General features: G+C 46.3%; 1 protein-coding gene across 3 annotated transcripts in view; it reads right to left on the minus strand.

The window, feature by feature from the left end:
* Positions 1-19451, minus strand: part of LOC138521298 (vasoactive intestinal polypeptide receptor 1-like) — a 1228255-nt gene that overhangs the window by 262225 nt on the left and 946579 nt on the right. For all 3 annotated transcript variants that reach the window (XR_011283008.1, XM_069634032.1, XM_069634033.1), the window contains exon 3: positions 9947-10054. Coding sequence is in view for 2 of the 3 variants with exons in the window: in XM_069634032.1 (XP_069490133.1) it covers positions 9947-10054 (108 nt within the window). In the remaining variant the exon portion in view is untranslated. The remainder of the gene's footprint in view (positions 1-9946; positions 10055-19451) is intronic.

Consider the following 19451-nt stretch of genomic DNA (forward strand, 5'->3'; position numbering starts at 1 on the left):
TCTGTGCCCTGTTGTTCCTCCTCCGTGCTAGAGGGTCCATCATCCTGTTTATCCCCCTCCAGTTCTGAGGGTCTAAGGGCGGAAGGGGTCTCCTTCCTTTCAAGAAAGGCTTTTTTAAGCCTTGAGAAAGCATCCAAGTTGGCCACTGTGGCTGGCCCAGCAAGGCTTCGGGGGCGTCAGAGAGGTATCCTTCATTTTACGAGCCGGTGTACCTCCCCCTGGAAATTTGCTCTCTCTCTTTTGGGTGCTTTCTATGGAAGTGCTGGGGGCACTACTGAGGTGCACCTCCATATCATCAAGGCACAGCTGTATAGGTACTAGCATGTCCACTACTGCCTTTTTGATTGTGGTTTCATCCAAGACCCCAGGACCCCAGGAGTCTTTTGAAGATGGCCGCTAGGGTCAAGTCCTGTTGAGGGCAGGCCTCTTCTTCCTCAGATCATTCCTGGTTGGCCCAGGGGTCACATTTTGCCAAGTCAAATGGGTCTTTGTAATACATTTGACTTATTCTTCCTTTTTTAAAATTTTTAAATGATTCTCATTATTATTATTATTATTATGATTATTATTATTATTACTTTTTTTTTTAATATGGCCCCAGAGTCCTGTGTGGAGGGGATTGCTTTTGGAATATATATATATTTTTGAATCCACTGAAAAACTGCACATTGTAGACCAAGGACAGGTCTGAACACCTATGACACTTGGCGAACGCAGATCTCATCTCTAGGAAGAGGAAATGCGTCACTGAGTGCTGGAGGTAAAAGAAAGGGACCAGTAACCTGAGCGGAGCTCCACCTGCTGGGAGTGAGGAACGCGGCCGGCCCAAAAGATATCGGCAGGCTACGTGAGTCCCTGGAAGGCTTCTTGTTTTCTCATGGAGAAAGAGAGGAACACATGTCCTATGCGGAGCTACCCCTGTTGGGGCAAAGAACGCTGCCTGCCCGGTAAATACTGGAAGGCTGCGTGAGTCCCCAGAAGGCTTCTTAATTGCTCAAGAGTGAACCCGCTTGGGTAAATCGAGCGGGAGCCTCACTCAAGCCCACCTGGAGGTGGGGACTCCAAGGCAGTGAGAGCGGGCTTCCAGGAGTCGAAGCGCTCTAAGCAATAAAGCATATGCACATAAAATGCTAAGGAAGATATACTACGTACAAAGTCAGCAAGGTATAAATCAAGGCAACAAAGCCTCTAGAGTATTTCCTATGTGCGGCGGGCACTATCCATATTGACATCAATACAATGCTTTTGTAATGTCTTTAAGCACACTCACAGTGAAGTGAGTTAAATTGCACTTAGCTGTCTCTTGCAAAGAAAGAGGAAGTGTAAGAAGAGCTGCTGGCATTTGAGGTATCATGTGTGCACAGGATTGGCTGGTATAGGTCTCATGTTTCGTAGCCATAGTTCATTCTACCAAGGACTTCTGGGAAATGGAGTTCAGGAAAGCTCAAGGTTACAGATTTTTAGTTAAATTAGAACTTTTTCCTTCAAGGATTTTCAGCATCTAAGCAAGTTTTGTTTTCTGGGAACTGTTGCTTTGCTAAAATCTTGCTGCTGAGCTTATATCTTTAATGTCAATTAAAAGAATGAGACGCATAATGCTCGCCTCTGGTCTTGACATAGAATTGTGGTTCCAATTTCAATATATCTTAATTTCAGCAGAAATGCCATAAAACAATTATACAGCACAAGATAAAATAGTGCAAACAGACGTAAAAAAGCTGAAATGATGGCAGTTACATCTCCAGTGTATAAACCCCTAATAACACTTATGAAGGAAAACACCCCCCATGTGGTATTTAAGAACAGTATTAAATATAATTTGGCAATAGGGTTATTTTTTTTTTAAACAGAACTTAAGAAAACCGAAACGGTAATCACAGATAGATAAGAAGAACTACATTTTAGTGCATCAGGGGCCAGATGAATAGACACTGGGGGTAATTCATGGAATAAATGTGCGCCAAAATCAGTGGCGCAAGCAGGCGCAAGCGTGAAAAAGCCAGCGCACGCGTGCAAATCACACTTGTGTGATTGATGGAAGGACCTCCGCGTGTATTTTCCGGGATGTGCGCCACGCGCGTCATTTCCACATCTCGAACGTCGTGCGCGACGCGCACAGCGAAAGCACACAACATCTGCGCACACATCAAAAAGGGGGCGGAACAAGGGGCGGAACACGCGGAATGGGGAACAACGCGTGAAAATAAGGGCATAACTGGGGAAGTACACGGAATGCCCACACACACGCGAACTACAAGTATTCATGGAATCGAGTAGGGAAAACTTGCGCACATCGAAACACACGCACACGCATAATTACGTCTGCCACACGAAAGCAGGCAGAAGCACCCTCGTGCAGCATAAAAGTGCGCGCAAACAACAAACAAGCATATACAGCTACGACGAATGTCCCGTTCCTCCAAGCAGTGATCGTGGGACACCGCAGGAGGAGGAGAATAGCCAGGCCCCACATTTGTTTGCCCAGGACAAGCCTTTTGGGGATGCCTGATGACCATGTCTATGGTAGGTATAGGTTTCCACCTCATATCATCCTACAGCTGGTCAGGAAGTGGGAGGATGACCTCACATCGCCCACCCTGTGCTCCCAAGCATTGCGCCCCTTGGAGAAGGTACTCAATGTACTGCATGTTTTGCCCACTGGGTCATTTCAGCGGACAACTGCCATAGTGGTGGGGGTCTCACAGGCCATGCAGTCACGCTGCCTACACCAGGTGTTGGCAATCATCACTGCGCGCTCCTCAATCCGCAGGCACATATACATGCCCAGGACACCTGCAGAAAGGCAGGCTGCGGCCCTGGACTTCTACAGGGTGGCACACTTCCCCAAAGTGCTCGGTGCCATATTTTGCACCCATGTGGCCCTAGGTCCACCTATGGCCAAAGAGCACATCTATCGAAACCTCAAGCACTGGCATTCCATCAATTTGCAAGTGGTATGCAATGCCAAGGGGATCATCACCTCTTTATATGCAAACTTCCCTGGGTCCACCCATGATAGTTTCATATTCAGAATGTCCGCCCTGAGCCGGGCCCTGAAAGCTGGGAAGCATGGCGACACATGGCTCGTAGGTGAGTACAAATGCCTGTGCACATGCATACATGTCACACACAGACAAATACAAAAGCCCCACTAATGACAACTATTATCACCTTACCAGGGGACAGTGCCTACCCTCTGAGCACCTACATGATGACGCCCATACGGAACCCCACCACACCACCCCAGGTAAGATACAACGCAGCCCATATTGCAACTAGGGCCATAGTGGAGCGCACATTCGGAGTGCTCAAGTCACGCTTTCGATCCCTTGACCGCTCTGGTGGCCAGCTACTATATGCACCCCCAGTAGTGTGCAGGATCATTGTGGCAGCATGTGTCCTGCACAACGTTGCAACACGGCATGGCATACCGGTGGACATGGTGGTGCCCCCACATCTCCAACCACACGCACGGCCGCTGCGCATGGGAGGGGAAATGGCATGTGGCGAGGCAGCCTGTACCCAGCTTGTGGCCACATTTTTCACCTAAACTCTAACCCCTGCAGAGTGCACACATGAATGCATGCCTATCTCTGTTCCTAGAAATGAATGGGGTGTGAGAAATGGGTGCTGCTGTCATGGACATGTATGGTGTACATGTCTGTGTGTCTGAGTAGCGTGTGTGTGACTTGTAAACGCCATGGATGCATGACACATGTCTGTGACGATGTTCTGATTCACTGATGCAGCCTAGTCATCTTTGTATCCACTGTGTCTGGGGTGTATGAGGCCAGATGCATGAAACTACGGTGATGTGTGTGCATGTGATCAGTTTGACCCATGATGCATGTGAGTTTCAAACCACCATTGTATGTTTCAACAGTTCCTTGGACATTTATGCAAATGTTCTTTGCATGTGCCATGCCTGTTCCTGCATGTGTGTTGCCTGCACTGACCCATGTGTTGTGGAGGGACATGATGGAAGTGATGTTTGACAGTACCACTCATGTGCTTTTGCTTCCTGTTAAGGGGACTATTGTACAGTACAGTACCCTGATGCTTGTGTTCTATTTATTTATTTACATTTATAAAGCGCTCACACAGCCCGCAGGCATCGAGGCGCTGTTACAGGAATTGTTTGTTTTTCTTATTTGCGTAATTGTGGTTTTTTTTGTCTTAGTTACGTATTTATAACGCGCTTAAACACCTGGAGGTTTCTAAGCGCGGACCCGGGGATCGAACCTGTTGCTGCTTCGTGTCGTCTTGCTTCCAAGACGCGCACGCTGCCGCTGAGCTATCCTCCCAGGATATGTCTCCCTTTACACAGCGGCGAGTGAAGAAGAGGGCAGAGACGGCGCTGTGGAGCAAAGCGGCGGGGATGCCTCCACCGGCTGGCGACGCAAGGCCCATTCACCCTCCCAGGAATTACCATCATCCGGGAGCGAGGGAACTGGGGCTGCGTCTGCCACTACGGCTGCAGCGGAAGGGGTGGGTGAGCCCCCAGGGAGGCTTGCAACAGCGGAAGACAGTGTAGAGCCATCCAGGTTGGTGGTTTGCCCAGAGGAGGAGGAGGCCACTACTGAGCCGCACATGGGGCCTGGTGGGGGTGGTACCACTGGTGCAAGTGGTGCAGTCCAGGGGCAGGAGGCAGCACAGGTTGCCGTGTAGGGGCGTGTGCATGTCACTGTCCCTGACATTGTGACTGCACCACCATGAACCAGCAGGGACGCCCCATCCCAGTCCCGTCCGCATGTAGGGGGGAGGACCACGTAATCTGGCACTTTTCTACCTGCGGACGAGGGGACCCGTGACCGTATGGAGAACGTCCTGATTGGTGTTGCATTGCACATGCGTGATATTCGTGATGACGTGCGTGCTTCCTGTGGGGAGCACGCACGTCATCACGAAGAGCTGCGTGCCAACGTGGCCCAGTTGGGAGGGGCCATGGTAAGGAGTTTCCTACATCTGTCGGGCATTCTGGCGGCCCTCTCCTCCTCTATGAAGAGTATGCGCCAGTCGTTTCCCATGCCGTCATCCGGCCCAGAGACCACCAGGGCCTCCGATGGAGATCCAATCCCTGCCACAGTCGGGAGTCGGAGGTCAAGCAGGGGTGGACACCCCAGCAACTGGACCCCAGCAGATGGAGGATGTGCCGCATCATCGGGCAGGGCACATGCACGATGGCGCCGGTGGATTCCATCAGCCCGGATGCCGTCGTGCTGGCAGAGGCAGTTACGTCGGAGGCAGTGGCAGGCTCAACGTGGGAAGCATCATGTCTCGGGGCCATCAAAATCAGAGGGGCAAGCATCGGCCAGAGGGCAGGAGGACCTTGGAATGGGAGTGTCTTCCCTGTGGCAGCAGTTGGGCCAGCGGATAGATGCGGAGCAGTGGTGGGCGGAGGAGGCACGACTCACTATGGTCAGGGCGGAGAACTGCATGCGCAGGGCATTGTGGCGGGCTGAGCGCCTCGAGGCAACACGCAGGGAGTTGGAACAGGCCATGACTGCATCCCTGCGAGACCTCGAGGACAGGGAAGAGGCCTGCCTCTGGGACATCGACGTGGAGTTCGATGATGCCCTGGCCCGGAACATCACAGAGTGAGCCATAGGACTTGCCTGCCGCCATTGTATATAGTTAATTAGTCTTAGGTTTCCTTTCCATTTTTCTTTAATTTGGGTCACATGGACTATGCCCCACGCTTTTCTATATAGCTGTTTATAAGGTATGGTTTTTGTGGGTTTCATTTGGATTGTTGGGCTCATGGACCCTGGATTTGTACATTGTATATAGTTGAAGAGTGGATTAGACTTCATTTTTTTAATTTTTTACCATGGAGCAATGGATGTTAATTTTTCTTTTTTCCTTTGGATTTCCTTTGATGGACGAACGCTTTGGAGCCATTTTCATTTGGATTTATTTGGATTCTGTATTCATATTCTTTTTTTTCTATTATTTTGGACATGCAGCTTTTTCTTTATTATTACTATTATTGTGTGGTTTTCTTTCATTCCCTTGCTTTTATATTTAATACATTTTGGTTTCATACTTCATTTGTGTGGTATTCTATCATTGGTTTCATGCATGTCACAATGTGGTTTTTCTCATTCACTTGCACCCATTGTGTGTGTGTGTGACGGACATGTATTGATGTGCATACTTGCCATTTGGGATTTATCATGTAATGGGGATTTCAATGTGGGGTGCATGGGATACTTGGTTGGGTGTTTGGACAGGGGTGGCGTGGGGAGGGATTTGGGTGGCCATAAGGGCCATGAGTGTGGATCGTGATGACATGTTGGGGTTGGGACATGAGTCAGGGCCTGCTGGCAGGTGCTCGTCAATGCTGGGTGGCTGGGGGTGCAGGGGACATGAGTCGGGGCCTGCTGGCAGGTGCCCGTCAATGCTGCGTGGGACATGTGTTGGGGCTCACAAGTGCATGGTGCCATGTGGGCTGCCTGCGGGGTATGGCCAGGGTGGATAGGCTGCCTGTGGGGCAAGGCCAGGGTGAATGGTCTGCCTGCGGGGCATGGCCTGGCTGGAAGGGCTGCCTGCAGGGCATGGCCAGGAGTGTAGGGTAGTCCCCTGTGGTGTGGGCTGCCTGCAGGGCCTGGGGAGGGGGCACACCTGGGAGGACCGACACTGCTAAATCGCATGCAAAACTCCCAGCGCACCCCTCAGAATACACATACCCCTCTCAGGCTAGCAAAATTGCATGTAAAACTCCCCGCGCACCCCTCAGAATACACGTATCCCTCTCGCGCTAGTGAAATTGCGTGTAAAACTCCCCGCGCACCCCTCAGAATACACGTACCCCTCTCGCGCTAGCGAAATCGTGTGTAAAATTCCTGCGCACCCCTCAGAATACACGTACCCCTCTTGCGCTAGCAAAATTGCGTGTAAAACTCCCAGCGCACCCCCGAAATACACGTACCCCCTCCCCAAGGCCTATCGCGTGTGAAACTTCCCGCGCACCCCCAAAATACACGTACCCCCAACCCCAAGGCCTATCGCGTGTGAAACTTCCCACGTTCCCCACAAATACACGTACCATGCTCGCCCAAGCCCTACCGCGTGTGAAATTTCCCGTGTGCTCCACAAATACACGTACCACGATCGCCCAAGGCCTATCGCGTGACAAATTTCCCGCGTACACCACAAATACACGTACCACGCTCGCCCAAGGGCTATCACATGTGAAACTTCTGGCCTACCCCACAAATACACGTACCACGCTTGCCCAAGGGCTATCGCGTGTGAAACTTCCCGCGTACCCCACAAATACATGTACCACGCTCGCCCAAGGCCTATCGTGTGTGAAACTTCCTGTGTACCCCACAAAAGCATGTACCCCGCTTGCACAGGACCTATCACATGTGAAACTTCCCGTGCACCCCCAAAATTCACACAGGCTGCATATCCACCCTCCCCATGCCTCACAGGCAGCCCATCCACCCTGGCCATGCCCCACAGGCAACCCACACCACAGGGGGGACTTTTTCCACACAATTTTCCTGGCACGAGAGGGGCACGTGTATTCTGAGGGGTGCGTGGGGAGTTTTACACACGATTTCGCTGGCGTGAGAGGGGTACGTGTATTCTGAGGGGTGTGTGGGGAGTTTTACATGCCATTTCGCTAGCGCAAGAAGGGTACGTGTATTCTGAGGGGTGCGCGGGGAGTTTTACACACGTTTTCGTGGTTGAGAGGCTGTATGCTGGTCAACTGGCCTTTGCGCCATTTACTGGATTTGTGCGCTGTTCATGGCGCACGGGGCGGGGTTGGAGGCATAACTGGCGCTGCTGCAGGGTCGCTGCGCCACTCTGCGTCGCGGCTGATTATAGATGTTAAAATCCATGAATACGCTGTGCGCTGAAATGGGTTTTGGCACATGCGGCTGGCGCAGACTGCCGCACGCACACACTGTGCACCAGCCGCGTGCACCACTTGTGCGCCGATTTCTATGAATTACCCCCACTGTGTTTTGATGGATCCATAAAGGCCTAAATCAATGTAACCTCTCCTCGTGATAAAATAGGCAAAAGAAAAAAAGGTGCACTTCATCGTCAATTGCATCAAAGCAGAGTGGGCAGACAGGAGCCACAAAACGTTTGATTATCAATGAGTGCACCCATCCCTGTGAAAGTATGTGTGAAAGTATGTGTTTCTCTAATTGATACTCACTTGATTGTCACTGCCGTGGAGTAAAGCGGTCATAAGGAATATAATTCAGTACTTCCAACAAATATTTCTTATTACAATAAACAATATGTCATGTGTTGTAAAGCATGTATCATATAATGAAGGGCATATATCATATAGTGAATTGCATAGATCATTGAATTAAATGCATATATGACATAAAGAAGCCATTTTCTATAGTGATATAATGCATGTCCACTTTATATGTGAACAAATCAGATGAGCCACATTGGAAATTGTCTCTCCAGCTCTGGTAAAGAGCAATGTAACTTTAGCCGCGTGCTATGTCATTTCATACCATACGTTGTCTTTGTTTCTAATATTTGATTATGAAGATAAAGGGTTTTATGGTATGAAAATGTTTCCTCAGCACCGATAGAGCTTTTAAAAGGAAGCTCACAAAAGAAGCTGCTCCTTGAGTGCATGATAATTTTATCTGAAAGGTGGCAAATTCATACATCAGCTGCTGAGGTGTTTCGGAATGATGCAAAGCAACAGTATGCGTGTATTTGCTGCTTCACTAATAGTGCTCAGGTTACACACATGGCCTGAAGCCACCTCTTTTTAATCACTAACAGTACCTTTTTAGCAACAGAGCTTATGTGGAAACGTTGTCTGTTGAGCAGCACCACTTCCCTGCAAAGAATCCACCATCACTTTGGTTGTCAAACATCAAAAAAAGCTTAGGATTGAATTCTTGCTAACGCATCCTGTCACCGACAGGGAGAGGCCAGGGTAGCCACAACTCTTCTACCCTCCAGCCCCTCTTCACTGGTGTGGGTTCTCCCAGAGCAGATGCAGACAGAACAGTGATGTACATGTGAGAGGAGTACTACCCCTCTCTCCCATGTCAGAGGCCAACTGTGGCGTGACATTAGGCTGTGGGAGAATCAATCCACATACAGAATTAATGCAAGCTGGCCTATTGTTAGCTGTTTCTAGGGGCGAGGGGGGCTTGTAGTGTTCTCCCTGTACATTAGATAGTGCAAAGGCATTGCATCAAATACATAGGGCCTCATTACAAGTGAGGCAGTAAGGGGTTAACGACTCTGGTAAAGGTGCCGGCGCCGTTAACCCCGTACCACCTCATTACGAGGTTCCCTCGCGGGACCCGCTCTGGACGTCTGGTCAGACCAGACATCCTTTGCGGGTCCCGCGAGGGGACCAGCATGCTAACAACGGGGCCGTCATTAACGGGTCCGTTGTTAGCATGCTCCCTATTCCCATTGAGCCCTTTGGGGGCTCAAATGGGGATGGGGATGGGGATGGTCCAGGTCCGGGTTCCCTGAATTGGGAAATACCGGGCCCTCCAAAGTCGGAATGGCCCGGTATTTCCCCATTCAGGGACCATGGACCCGGACCCGAGTTTGGAGGCAGCCTTGCCCTTATTAAGGGCATGGCTACCTCCAAACTCGTAAAGAGGCCCACAGTATCGAATGCAAAAGCATCAAATAAAATGCATTTTTTTTTGTAGGTAAAGTTTTTTTTTACTATAATGGGTTTCAAGCGGTAAAAAAACAGGGGTTGGGGGGCCCATTAATTATTTTTTTTTAAATGAATTTTTTCGATGCATTTTTTCGATGCTTTTGCATTCGATGCAATCACTAGGAACCGTGCATAGAACAACTTGGTATAGAAAGCAACCCTTAATCACTTTGTGCCACAGCATTTCCTTTGGATATAAACTCTAACCAGTAAATTGACAATCGTGAAAGAAAATGATTTGTTTTATTATAACACGAGTCATACCATTTGATTTCTTAAATAGTCCCTGGATATCAGGGCAGCTGACAGCTACCGTCTCACCAATGAAATCAGACGACCAGCAGTTAACACCGTCCCACTCGCTCAAGCACCCTAAAAAGAAAAAAAAAATTGATTTCAATAACTTCCCCATTAATTACTTTTGTGTACAGGTCAATAACTGAAGATTTTGTAAATGTGCGTGACAAGAAGGCATCACTAATTCTGTAATAAAAATGGGATAGATTGGTGATTGATAACAAATACTGGTCATGTATAGGGCACCACATGCTGCTCTGAAACCTCCTCGATGTAGACTGAGCAGATGATGCTTAATAACAGCGCCTAGGAAGTCTGCAAATGCCTGCTACGCAGTCTGGCGTTTGTTCTTAACGCGCTACTTTTAAAGAGTAAATGCCAGTGTTCAGAAGGACAGGATACGGAAAAAAGCATTTGCGTTGTTTGTATTACTCATTTATTTATTATTTCATCGTTTTGCAGTGCTGAGTTATGATGAGCCTGTGCCCTTTGAAAAAGGCTTCATTCCAAGTCTGGCGGTCCAGAAAGAAGGGTGCCAGTAGCAACGTACCGGCAACCTTTCTGGACCGCCATACTACGAAAATGCCTGCAGGGGCCGGTGCTTCCGGCAGGTCTGACCTGCCGGGAGCACCGGCCCCTGCAGCCCTGGTTTTCACAGAGCTAGTGCTTCAGTGTCCCCATTCCTGTGAGTCCTATGGGACTCCACGGGAATAGGGACTTACCGTTTCCGCCGCCTGACACCCCGGGCCGCCGGGACTTGTCATGTCCCGGGGGCACCGGAATCTCAGGCAGCGGAACAGTGTTATGAGGTCGGTGGGAACCCGACTGTAGCACCGGCGGGTTACCGCCAACCTTGCAATGAGGTTGAAGGAGTGGTGGTTTGTAGACTGGGGCCACAATACAAAACAGGAAAGTAAGTGTGCAGAGAGGGGTATCCGAACGAGCTCAGGGGTGGTTTGGGAATGAAAAACAAAGTTGCTGTGTGGCACCGGAAGTCAGACCGTCAAACTATTGAATCAAAACAGACACGAGTGACATTTTGCTGCAGACTGAATTTCAACGTTATTAAGTGTTTTTTTTTTACATAAAAAGGTCCCTTGCTATAACTTTTTTTGTAAATAAAGGCATTGAACTAACAATGCAAACTACTTCTCTGAGCTTACTGACAATGTTGCAGTGCAAGCTATACGCTGTTTCCTGTGCAGCCCTACATGCAGCCAATAGAGTGGTGAACTCTGCTAAATGGTTTCGCTGGACACTTTAGACCTGGTAGCGGTATCACATGCACCCCCCCCCCATTCACTTTTTTAGTAACATAAGTGGCAGATGGCATTTTAACACATGCGCATAACAAAAAACAATAAAACGGTAGCACCATTACAAATGCAGGAAACTCCCCTTTTAGAGCTATGTCCTGGCCCTCTGTGACAAAATACATGCAGACCTTCTAATTTACACATGTGTTGCGCCAATAGAAGTGACTTCACAGAAAAGAGCATTGAAAGGAGCATCATCAGTCTTTGATACTTAAAAGCACCATGGGAAGTGATTTTAGAATAAGTTGCAATAATTAAGCCAAGTGGAAAATAACTGTGGTGTAAAATACCTGACATGCACTATTATTATATATGGAGAAAATCTATAATCATTAGGCTTTTTTTATAATAGCATGATATATTAACATACGCTATGAAGTGAATCACTTGCAGAGGCTGCAGATAAGACAGAGCGATTAAATGATTTGGCCATGATCACACACATTGGCTAAATGGTGCAACCAGGATGTGGACAATTTCAGCAACTGAACTTATATTATTAATATTATTGTATTTATCGAGTGCAGACCTAGCTTTGAGAAACAACAGAGCTCTTTGCAGAGGTATACAACAATACAGATACACAACAGAGTGCTTTTCCGAGGTAACAACAGAACAGATAAACAGCGGGGGTAGGATACAGAGGGTCACATGCTGTACAGGGTGGTGGGGAGGAGAGAGGTGGACGGCTTCTAGCGAGTCAGGTGGCAAAGGGGGCGACATGATGGCCTAGGTGTTGAGGATGTGAGAATCCTTGAATGTTAGAATATAATAATAATTTGCATTTTCTTAGCCCTAAGCGAATCCTTTTTTTGCAATCAAAATCCTGTTCTCTCAGTAATGTTAAAAATGAGGTTGCATTTGTCAGTCATCGAGTAAAAAAAATAGAAATGTGTTTATGGCTTCTTTCTGTCAGGCATTACAAGAAAAGACGGGGTCCATGTAGAGTGCATGTTTTAGCCACCTGACCTTGACTGATAAACCTAGTTTAAATAACATTAGAGGCGGATCATCCCATTTAGCAAAGTAAGAAAAGCTGTTTCAATATGGTTTCCTTCTCTTAGCTAAATACTATGTAAAGACTGACTGCACTAAGCCTAGATTAGTTACATACAGAATCATAGTGTTCATCCCTTCCATTCTGTTGTAAGCAAGAAAGGTATCTTTTAAAGGTTGTGCAAATAGGGTGACCATTGTTGGAATGAAGGGCACGTAGGTTCTGTGTTTACAGACTGCAAACACAAGTCACCATCCGTGAACTGGTCGATAGAGCTTCTAATTAAGCCACAAGCAAAGTGGAGACTCTTGACCTATCCATCGCATCTGTTGAATATGCAATTTGTCCTGCCCTCTTGGGTTTAGAGCTACCATTGTGCATGAAGTCTGAACCTATTTGCGTTATTATCTTATGTAAATGAATAACAAATAACCTATGTTGATGCAGGCTTTGTTTTTGTATAAGAAGAGACACAGTGAAACATTCAGGCACTTCACTTCTCCACTCTCCATGAAATACTGCTCATGGAAGAACCTGAAACCCGCTCGAGTGTTTAATGTGCACAAATTAAATCTTACCTTGCAATTTTGAAACTCTGTTTCAGAATGCTCCATTTTGTTTGAATTCTAGTGCTTATAAGTCTCAAAATGGCGCCCACTGTGGGGCCCCCCTAAGGATTGAGGGCGCCTTGACTAGGTGTGATGGAGAGGAACCTGCTGAATGGACCGCTTGGTTTTGGGGATCCCAGCTATCATGGATATTTAATTGCTTGCAGCTGAAAATAGCCTCCATCGGCAGACTTCTCTCCATAGACACCCTCTCCCAGCTGGGGACCTTCGAAATGCACACAATATTTCGCCTAGAGCAACTGAGAAGGAACTTTGTCAGTAAGAATATCTGTTTGGCAGGTAAGACTTGGTTGGGGGATTAAACCGAAGATATTTGCAAATAACTTCTTTAGCCATGAAAAATCTGAACGTTTTTATGATGCCTGGTCCCAGTAAGCTTAATAAATGTTGGTCCGGACTTTGTTGCATTTGCTCGACGAAAGACTAAGAATTTGGTCCGCCTGTACCCTCAGAAGGTACCCCGGCATACAAAATGTATGTCAAATACAGGTTAGTTGCTATCGTATAGGAATTTACCCCATTATACCTACTACTACCCAAGATCCTGTAATAAAAACAGATTCTTAATAACCCTCGCCAACATCTCCTTCCCACTGCACCTCCGCCTCCTTATGGTCAACCACAGAGCTAATTAGTATAAGGGCTGCCGGGTCCTAAACTCCCTCCCATTCTTCCGGATCCACAAACCACCCACGTCCTACTAGAAGAAAATGACATATCAGATGCTTGCGTAGATTGTCCCAGTGAATATATACATGGCCCATTGACTAAAGAAAAGGCAAGGAAATTAGAACATTTTATTAGGAATACACAAGCTACTTTAATGTCTACCCAAAAAAGGAAATTGAGAGAGCAGGCTATTCGGTTAATATTCAGCGGAGTCAGACAGAATGTGGTTGAGGAAGTACTTGAAACCCAAGGTCCTGAGTGACTACTTCTATTAGAATGTTTGGGGGACAAGGTTCAAATCCAGTGGGAACAAAAATTGCCTACAGCAGTTCCTAGGGAATTGCAAGATTTAAATTTAGCTGCCATCTCTTGGCATACAGAGAAGGGTGTTTTTTCGCATGTTAAAGGACTTTGGGAGATATATGATTAAATGAAAGGACTATAGAAAGATCGATTTGGTATAGAAACTGAAACTAATACTTCTGAGTATGTCCAACAGCCCGTAATCATCACAGCATGTAAACAATCTTGTGTGTCAGAGGAAGAATTACAGTTAATCACATGTACCGCTCTTAGATGGGCCACCACTTTGACCCCTCTTTCGGTCATATGTAGTACTTTTTGTCAGTATGTCCCCCAGATGCAGATGCATCCCATGAAAGTAATGTTGGATTCAATTATGCAGCAATGTGAGGAAGGTGAGTTAGAGAATTCTACGGAGTTGCACCACTTAAAACTAATAATAGATAATGCATCTACAATGAGTATCCCAGAGCAACTCAACCACTTAACGGCAAAAATCACGTAGCTACCAGCTTCCTTTGCAGGAGGTGCCACCTGTTTATATACCACAGCATGCTACACTTGAAGCTCAAGGAGATCCTGTCCTTGATAATCAAGTGAAACCCATTATGCAGCCTGCTAAGTATGATACCCAATTTGTTCATATACCCTTTTCCAGGCAATAATTAAATGCATTGAAACAGGCAATCCCTGACATTAGGAACATTCCTACGGGGTTTTATAAAGAATTAGAGGCCATTTTGAATACTTCTGTCTTAACCAGCAGGGATTTGGAAACTCTATTCTCAGTAATTTTGCCATCAGATATGTGGACACCAATTAGAATTGTCACTGACCCTGCAACTTTGGGGAGGACATGAGATGCACCTTTTCAGCTTGATTCTAATAGGACAGCTGGCGAAAGACCCGCTCCTGTAGTACTTAACCTTCCCACTATAATAGTTGCACAACTGAAAAGGGTGGTACCGTAGAAAAAGATTAATTGGGATAAGCTTGCTGCATGTGTCCAGAATAAAACTGATGAGATAAAAGAGTATTTTAATAAGTTTGAGCAGATATTTAATGATTTTTCAGGACAAGAAATGACTACGCCGGCAGGGAAACAATTATTTGTAGAAACATTTGTCCGGCAATTGTTACCAGAAATTAGCTTTCTTATAATGCAATCAGAGAGTGCTTGGTAGACTAAAACACTGTCAGATATTCTACATATGGCTCAATATTATGAGAATAGAGTGATTATGGAGAAAGAGAAATCAGAAAAGAAGAGAGTGGATCTTAGGACAAGAGTGCTAATAGAGCAAGTACAACAATTGGCTCAAGGGGAGGAGGTGTTGGTCCATTTGTATCATTTTCACTGCCAGGGCCTACTCAGTGTGCATATTGCAGACAGGGGGGCCGCTGGAGGGCACAGTGCCCAGCCTTGTTGCATAGGGGAAGTGCACTATATGAAAGAAGGGGAAGAGGACGTCAGGGAGAACAGGTAGGAGATAGTGGTGCATGGGTACCACCTGGGCCTGTGGCTGGCCCTGCTGCAACTACTACAGTCACTATTAACTCAAATGTTTTTGATAATCACAGCAAGTCTTTTGTTACTAATCAATACAATATTGTGGATTTCTCTTGTGATTTCTCAGAATAGGACAGCCCTAAAATGAAAATGGAACCAATTCCCATCCCTGTGGATCAGACAGGGCCATAGGTTCACATGAACGTTGGGAGACAAGAGCATTGATTTCTAGGAGACACTGGGGCGCAAAAGAGCTGTATAGATCATGCTAACTTTCCAGATATTCCTTTGAGTGGGCATATTAATATTTCAGTAGGGTTCGCTGGAACACCCATAGTTAGTAAAGTATCGGTCGCAGTGCCTGTTCTTTTAGGACGAGCAGCTAGTGAGATACAGTTCTTATTAAAGGATAGTTCCGGGACTTTTTTTTTATTGTCCCTACGGTTCGGCCATGTGTTTTTAAGCATAAATCGGTAGATCGTAGAAAACTTTCCTATGCACCTTACCCGACTTTTCGTCCATTAACGCACTCGAAATCAGCCGCCATTTTCTGATAATCCTATCATTTCCCCCCGTCGACCTGGCTCACCTGCTTTTGCGGCACTAAATCAAATCCCCCGCCCCTGAAACAGACTTTATCAAAACATTCATATTCCCCGCCTCTATCCGTGACGTGACTGTGCTGCGTAGGCAAACGCGCCCAGGCGTCTTCTACGCGACTCCACACAGAACCCGGAAACCAACACAGATCAGCTCACAACACAGCGCGCCACAATTCGGAATATGAAAGTGTACTTTTAAATCAAACCGCAAGATTGTAAATTTGGTAAAGTACATTTATTTGACATCAAATGTTTAGAGAATATTCAGCGATTTGCATTTTTATTTGCTCACGTTCCAAAAAGTTCGTTTTGAGGCACGCAATGTTCCTTTGCTGTACACAGGGTCTTAGATCATCTCACAATACAGCGCCACAATTCGGAATATGAAACTGTGGTTTAAAAGCAAACAGCAAGATTGTCCATTTGGCAAAGTACATTTATTGGACATCAAATGTTTAGAGAATATTCTGCGATTTGCATTTTTCTTTGCTCTCGATCCAAAATAGTTCGTCTTGAGGCAAGCGATGTTCGTGTGCAGTACACAGGGTGTTGGTTTACGATAAAATAAGCTCTTCGGTCGCACTGATAATCGCATGGCTGTTCCAACAACGAGGCACTAGGCCACCACAACGGTCTGTATGTTGCATCTAGCCGTTAGTACCGCGTAAGGGCATACTTGTACTTGGCGATCGTCCCATAAAATGGTCAGGGTGCTAACGTTGTTCACGCGGAGAAGCAACTGGCGGTTATAAAACCCATCCGCCGGTGTCTGGTACTCGTGACACGGACAATAATGAAGGATGTACCTGTTTTAAAAACATAAAAAATGAAATTAGTCTCACCATCAGATCTTTATTAAAATGATTCATTTTATATATTAGGTCGGGAAATTATTTCATAGCTAGGACAGTGCAACTGGGTATTATACGTCAAGGGGGGGCTGTAGGATACTGAGACAGTCCCCCAGTGCAGGGGTTGACAGGGAGGCAGTGCAGGTGGAGAGTGGAAGGGCCCAGGACCGAGGTCGCAGACAGTGGACCAGTTGTAGCAGGGGAGAGGGAGAGAGAAAGCAGAAGCAAAGAGGAAGGTTTTGAGGTGCTTCCGTAAAAGGAGATGGTTCTCCTCAAGATAGTGCGCGGTACAAAACAATATGCCACATAGAACGAACAAGTACAACTTAACCCGTCTTTAAAGCTACTGTATAGTAATTAAATTGCGGTATAAACTCATCTAAAGAGTTACTTACATTATATTTGCATTTTCCATTGTGTCTGTGCGTAGGGCAGCCCCGAAATACCACTCCTTCTATGCCGACGTTATTTCTTCTAATGAACGAACATTAAATGGCTATCGTTTCTGAAATTTTATTCATTATCGTTTCTTACGTTATTGCACCACACCCTCAAAAAGAAGTCTTTCGGGATGGTCCCGGCCTGTCAAGGTCAAATAACAATAGAACCTTATACTGAGTCGTGGGCCATTCCGGCACCCGAGCAAAAAATCAAAGCAGCTGACCTTCACTTTGAACGAGCACACATTCCTAGTTAGCTACATTCAGTGTAAGGCCATCTCACAGGACTTGAAATTTACACTCCATCTTTGCATTTTGTCTGCATGCTTTGCAGCCCCAGAGAACCATAAATACGGAGACATTCTATATTTTTTGAAAAATGATTTATATTACTGTTTGGTTTAATTTAATGCGCAAATGAACAAGGGTGGATAGACACATTGCATGTACACTGAGCAATCACTTTTATTTACACGATACATAGCTACACATATTCAATGGGCCTGCGACATGAGGAGACTCGAGAGCAAAGTTACTGGTGACACCCGGGTGGTTCATTTAAACCGTGATGTGTATTTCTCAATGAGCTCTTCTTTAGGTGGACATGGAACAGAGGCAATTTTGGGTGGCAATGCAGTTGTCCCCTGCACAGGTTCGTTCACAACTCCATTTATGTGCCTATCTAGGACGTCAACAATAAGTCTCTCAATAAACTCATATTGCATATCCTCAAACACTGGTTTGATCACCCATTGTTTACTTCTTTTAGTGAAGGCCTTATTGTAGCGAAGCGTCCCTAAAGTTCCGGTCGTCCTACTTTGTTGACGGCCAACATTATGGTTATGTGCCAAGACCGCTAGAAGAGTCCGATTTATCATGCCCTCCATGCCGAAATGCAATCGTTTTGGCCTGTACTTTAGGCACATATTGTGGAACACCTCCAAATCTCCTGTGTGGCAGAATTCCGTGAGTCCCCTCAAATCTCTTGTTATAGTTTTATCAAATACAATCTTTTCAATGGCTTTGTGAGTGGGTGATGAAGGAATCAACCACTTCTTCTTCCGTGCCTCCTCTGTGGACAAATGGCCATGTTCACAATTGTGGAAATGTTGGTTTGTGGTCCAGCGGTGAACGTTGCTACAGTGTAACATTACTGACCGCCATTTTTCCAGTAGAATTTCCAACGACCCTCCACATGTTTTTGAGCTCCACCAAAGATGGTTGCTGATTGACTTGGACCACTGTGAAATACCTTGCATATCTTTTTTTTTACCTGCAGCCGACATTTTTTTATTGATTGTTTTTGCAAGATGCCAAATGTCAAATTGGTGATTTATATTTTTGTACTCTTCTCTCATTGTCTTGGCAATTGAAACGTGTCTGTCCGTGGCTATCAGGTCGATCACCATTCCCCGCAATTGTAGTTCTTGCAATGATGCTACAAAGCCAACTTTCTCCATGGCCACTGAGGATGTACTTTGTGACACCTGCACGACCACCGAACTCACAATTTTCTTACTTTCCATGTCCTGAAAGTGGTAGGTGCAGTACTTGGCTGAAAATCCTGGGCTGTCGCACTGTCCATCACCGGCTAGCCTGAACCGTTTGCCCGCGAATGTACTATCAATAGACATTTTTTCCATTCTCCAAGCTTCGCTAATGGCTGGAAATAGATAATCGGTTTGGTATTTGTAGAACTGAGTTTTCGCAATGAAATGGATTCCCACAAACTGAAAGAAAGACTCTAACTTTTTAAAACTTGAACCACTAAAAAGTGCAGCCGCTGCACAAAGTAGATTGCCTGCTGGCAGTTGCCCCAGCATGGGTTGTGCAGACCATGAGAAAGGATGATATTTTGTACAGGTGGCATGTATTTTAAGGTTAGTGCCTCGAATTGCACGAGTCACATTAATCAATGGCTCCCCACATACTTCCCCACCAACCGAATGCCCACATTTCATCCGAATAATAATATCAATCAAACAACTATCGAATACAATGAATTTGGCCTCTTTCCTTATACTGTCACTCTGCATCCCAGCTGGTTCGCCCTGTAACGTTGAGGACATGTCACTCACATGAAAGGTAGAATCTCTGATATCGTCTTCCGCTATGTTCAGTGATATTGATGGTGTTTCATTGTCGTCTACTTCAT

The sequence above is a fragment of the Ambystoma mexicanum genome, chromosome 13 (assembly GCF_040938575.1).
Source record: "Ambystoma mexicanum isolate Mex_15411 chromosome 13, UKY_AmexF1_1, whole genome shotgun sequence".
In the NCBI taxonomy this organism is placed as follows: Eukaryota; Metazoa; Chordata; class Amphibia; order Caudata; family Ambystomatidae; genus Ambystoma; species Ambystoma mexicanum.